At 36.4% G+C, this 4,849-nt stretch overlaps 1 protein-coding gene across 1 annotated transcript; it reads left to right on the top strand.

Annotated features, from left to right (window-relative positions):
- The first annotated feature begins 3,355 nt into the window (after positions 1-3,355).
- Positions 3,356-4,555, top strand: LOC115949998. The gene has a single exon (XM_031067253.1). It carries the CDS (start codon positions 3,356-3,358, stop codon positions 4,553-4,555), a length of 1,200 nt encoding a protein of 399 aa, XP_030923113.1.
- The last annotated feature ends 294 nt before the right edge of the window (positions 4,556-4,849 follow it).

The raw sequence follows: 4,849 nt of genomic DNA, 5'->3' as shown, positions 1-4,849 counted from the left end.
TACAATTTAAAATTTATTTTTATTTATTAAAAAAAAAAAAGTTCAGAAAGCGCTAGCATGTAAAGTGTATAGGCAAATTTTTTTCAGATTCTCCAACATGATATTACCAAGAATTTTTTTTTTTTTTTTAATAAACCAAGGGTTCATATATATATACACACGCGCGTGCACACACATTTGAGATTAAACAAGAAATGGAAAAGGATAGTTCCGAAAAACAGAAAAAGACAGTATGGTTCCAAAAGCCGGCCATCCCACGCCACTAAATTATTTTTCACTTGGATTCTCACCAAAAAAAAATAAAAAGAAGTTATTTTTAACTTATTTACGTAATTTTATTTAAGGGTAATTTCACTTTACCACCAACTCTACCCCAGATTACAGTTTGCACTCTTAACTTTTCAAATGCACATTTTGTACCATAAATTATGATCTTTGTTATACTTTACACCCCCGATATCAAGTTCGCTGTTAACTTTGATGGAAATCCAGAGTTTAGGATGCAAAGTGTGATAGAGAGTATAGTTTAGGGTGGTAAAATGTAATTTCTCATTTGCTTTTAAGGAATTGAGAAGATGAGCAATTGAGTCTTTTCACGTGATGCCATACTTTTCCATCCAAATTAACAGCAAACTTGACGTCAAGGTGCAAAATGTAACAAGAATCATAGTTTAGGGTGTGAAACGTGTTTTTAAAAAAGTTTAGAGTGCATTGCTCAAACAAATAAAAAAAGTTTAGGATACAAAATGTAATCTAAGATAAAATTTAGAGTGGTAAAATATAATTTCTCCTTTTATTTCTTTACATACATTTCCACCATCATGTATTTAAATTTTAAAGAAATATCTCAAAAATTTTCTTTAACAACTACATGATAATATAAAGAAATTTTGTTGAGATATTTATATATTTAAAGAAATTATGTTTTGAGATATTTATTTATATACATTACAGATATAGAAACCCTTCATTCCCAAGAAACGAAAGTTCTATAATTACATTTGTTAAAAAAAAAAAAGTTTTATAATTGCGAACCAAAACTGGGTTCCGATTCACTTAATTAATAAAGTTTCTTGTCTCTTAAGTAAATATTTGGGGTTCAATCCCCTCCTACACCAAACACCTAATTAATGTCTTAGTTAGATGATAAAGAACAATCATCATAGAATGAACACCATAAGTTTAAAATACTATCATACTTATAACATGAAAAATAAAAAATAAGTGTGAACCAAAACAATATATCTATAATTTATAATATATGGCTCTGAAAAATTATATAATATATATATATATATATAAACCGAACTTTTGGTTGATTTATTTTTATTGTACCACATAAGATTTGGAGGTTTCACAATTTTACACATAATTATTCTAATTTATATTTTTATTGAATTTAGATTCTATTCTACATTTAAAACCTCTATTAGAATCTTATCATATCATATTTTTTAAAACGATAATACATAGTTCCATATACAAAAATTACAAATACAATCATAATAGATGTTTATTTATAGCTTTCATAATTATTAGATTTTATTATTTAGATATAAAAAATAAAAGAGAAAAAATACACATATTTTATTAAACTTTTTTCGTACATCGCACAGGTTATTAACTAGTAAAAGAAGAATCTAAAATATAAACACTTCACACATTTGAGGAATGGAAAAGCTTGAGGAGGATTTGAAATACAAGTTGTGGGAATAAATGAGCCGAGTAGGAGTATTGGGCCGTGGGTCACACCCGAGGATAAAGGAGCCCAAGGATGGTCGAACAATAAGATAAGTGTGTGGGACAATGGGTTGAGGACAAGGACAAGTAATAATGAACAAATGGTGTCTCCCGAGGATCCAATCTTCCTTGGGAAGCGTTATATAAGGTTGGAGCCCGGTTGCCTAAAGAATACCGTGTAAGAGGCTACCATACTTATAAGGATAAGTTTCAGATAAAGGAGTCCATAGTAAACCAAGAAACATCTCAGAAGAAAGTTGCCACCATCACATTAAATGTTCTGCACCTAACCAACTGGCCGCATTTATGTGGAAATGACCCCTAAGCAAGGATATCTCAGCTCACAACTACATACAAAGTTTCTAGGAGGTTTCTAATGGGACAAGCATCCAAAAGATCGCCTACATGATCAACAAGTGGAAGGTTGGGATTGAAAAGAATAGTACTATATAAGGAAATGGCCCTCGTGAAAAATGGGGTATGTAATCTAAAAAGAAAATAAGAAAAAGAATAGAACACCTTGTACTTAGATAAACTTGAGTGAATATAAGAACACTTCATCCTCAAATTTGACCAAAAAGTGTTATTCCCTTCAAATTATGTTTTCTTATCTTTCTAGCATGAAGCCAATCTATTGTGGCCCATACTTGATTTGCTGAGTCTTTAACTATAAAATTAATTCTCTAACAAATATATTATTTTGGACTTGATGGGCTCTCATCCATTTCTAATGGGCTGAGGGTCTAATTCTAGTCCTTACAATTGGTGTCGTCTGTGGGAAACAGGGAAGTACTTGTAATCTTGTTCAGTCAGGGTGGGTTCAAGACTAAATCGAGAAGAATCTGTGGGATCTCAATGTCAAGACCATTCTCTTAATTTAGAACAAAGGAGAGATTGTGAAGTTAGTGTGCATACAACTCATACTAGTAGGAGTCAGTCAAGAACTGGGAGTCATGTGTCGCATAGGGAGGAAACTAGGAATCTCCAATTGGAGATAGACCATTTGCGCAAAAAATTATGTCGTAAACAGAGAATGGCATCTCCTTCAAGCTCTAGATCTGAATCAGGGAAGATAGCAGTTATAGGCCACGATCAAGAACCCCTCCTAATGAATCCTTTCCTACGAGGAACACTATCATAAGGAAATGAGTAAAAGTCCGACCCATAGGAGTTTGGGGAACGTTGCAATGAGTAGAGCTTTGCACCAGATTTCAAAATCATCGTTTACGCAAAGGATTGACAGGGCCAAACTTCCTCATCATTTTGTGTAGCCCACTTTTACCGTTTACAACGGGAGGACTGATCTAGTTGAGCACATCAATCATTTCAATCAAAGGATGGCTATTCATTCAAGGAATAAGGCTTTGATGTGTAAAGTATTCCCCTCTAGCTTGGGGCCTATCGTGATGAGATGATTTGACGAGCTAGATGAAGGCTCAATTGGCTCTTTTCAAGAGCTCACTAGGGCTTTCGGGGCCCGATTTGTTACATGTAGCAGGATTCCTTGTCCCCTAAATTCCCTGTTGTCCATGGTGATGAAAGAGGGCGAGACACTAAAAACTTACTCGGATAGGTACTAGAGACATTTAATGAGCTAGATGAAGATTTTGAAGACATGGCAATAAGAACGTTTAAGGTCGGCCTTCCTACTAAGCATGAATTGAGGAAGTCCTTGACAAAGAAACCAATGCAAAGCATGCGTCAGCTCATGGATTGGATTGATAAACATAAACGGGCTAAGGATGATCAACAGCGGGGGAAGGGGAAGGCAAAAGTGGCTCCCCCTGAACGAAGAGACTTTAGGTATGAGAGGTATAATAACAACCGACCTCGGAGAGATTTTATTGGACATACTAAGCTTCCTACTGCCCAGGTGGTCAGTACAGTATTCAAGGAGCCTATGCATCAGATTCTTGCGAAGATAAAGGTTAAACCATACTCCAAGTGGCCAAATAAAATGGGGGTTGTCCCCGCGAGGTGTAATCAGGGTCTTTATTGCCAATATCATCAAGACTGTGGGCACATTATAGAAAAATGCAGAACTTTGTGTGACTATTTGGAGCAGTTGGTCAAGATCGAGAAGTTGAGACAATTTTTGCACCAGCCTTCTAGACAGGGGAGCCAGACTAGCTCAACGTATCAGAGGGAATCTTCCTCGAGACTGTCCCTGGGAACAATCAGTGTTATCTTGGAAGCCTTAGGTAGGATTGGAGCATGTCCATCTAGGGTAATGTCTATAGCACGACCATGTACCAAGGACTCAATTCTTGAGTTTAAACGAGGGAGAATCAAAGTCCGACTAGCCTTAAGTTTTTCTAATGATGATAAGGTGGGAACAGTTCAGCCACATGATGACGCCTTAGTGGTTACCCTTCAAATAGGAGGGTATGATGTAAAGAGGGTCTTGGTAGATCAGGGTAGTAGTGCAAAGATCATGCATCCCGACCTATACAAGGGACTTAATTTGAAGCCCAAGGATCTAGTTAGCTACGACTCCCCTCTAGTGGGGTTCGATGGGAAGACTGTTATCCTAAAGGGCTTGATCAGGTTGCCTATTCAAGCAAGGTCAGAGGTGGTTGAAGTAAATTTCATTGTGATGGATGCTTATTCACCCTATACTGCTATTTTGGCAAGACCATGGCTTCATGCTATAAGGGTTGTCTCTTCAACTTTGCATCTGATGGTGAAATATCCCTCTGGGGACCAGGTTGGAGAGTTGATTGGAAGTCAGGCTATGGCAAGACAATGCCAATTCGCAGTTATTAAACACCAATCAAAGGGTGAATCCTTGGCCACCCTAGAAAGGGCCATATAGCAATTAATAGAGGTAGAAACATCCTCAAACATTGTAGATGTAGGAGTGAAGTGCAAGGAGTTAAAGAAAGTTATCATTGATGCTGATGCAGAGAAGTATTTCTAAATTGGAGTTCAACTGCCTCTTCGAGAGAAGGAGGAGTTGCTAGCTTTTCTTAGAAAGAACGTTGATATATTTGCTTGGAATGCTTATGAAGCTCCCGAGGTGAATTCAAATTTCATTTGTCATCATCTAAATGTCAATCCAACAGTGACCCCTAAGAAACAACCACCTTGGTGCTATTCTAAAGAACAT

This window comes from Quercus lobata, chromosome 6 (assembly GCF_001633185.2).
Source record: "Quercus lobata isolate SW786 chromosome 6, ValleyOak3.0 Primary Assembly, whole genome shotgun sequence".
NCBI lineage: Eukaryota > Viridiplantae > Streptophyta > Magnoliopsida > Fagales > Fagaceae > Quercus > Quercus lobata.
This window is presented reverse-complemented; position numbering and strand designations above follow the sequence as displayed.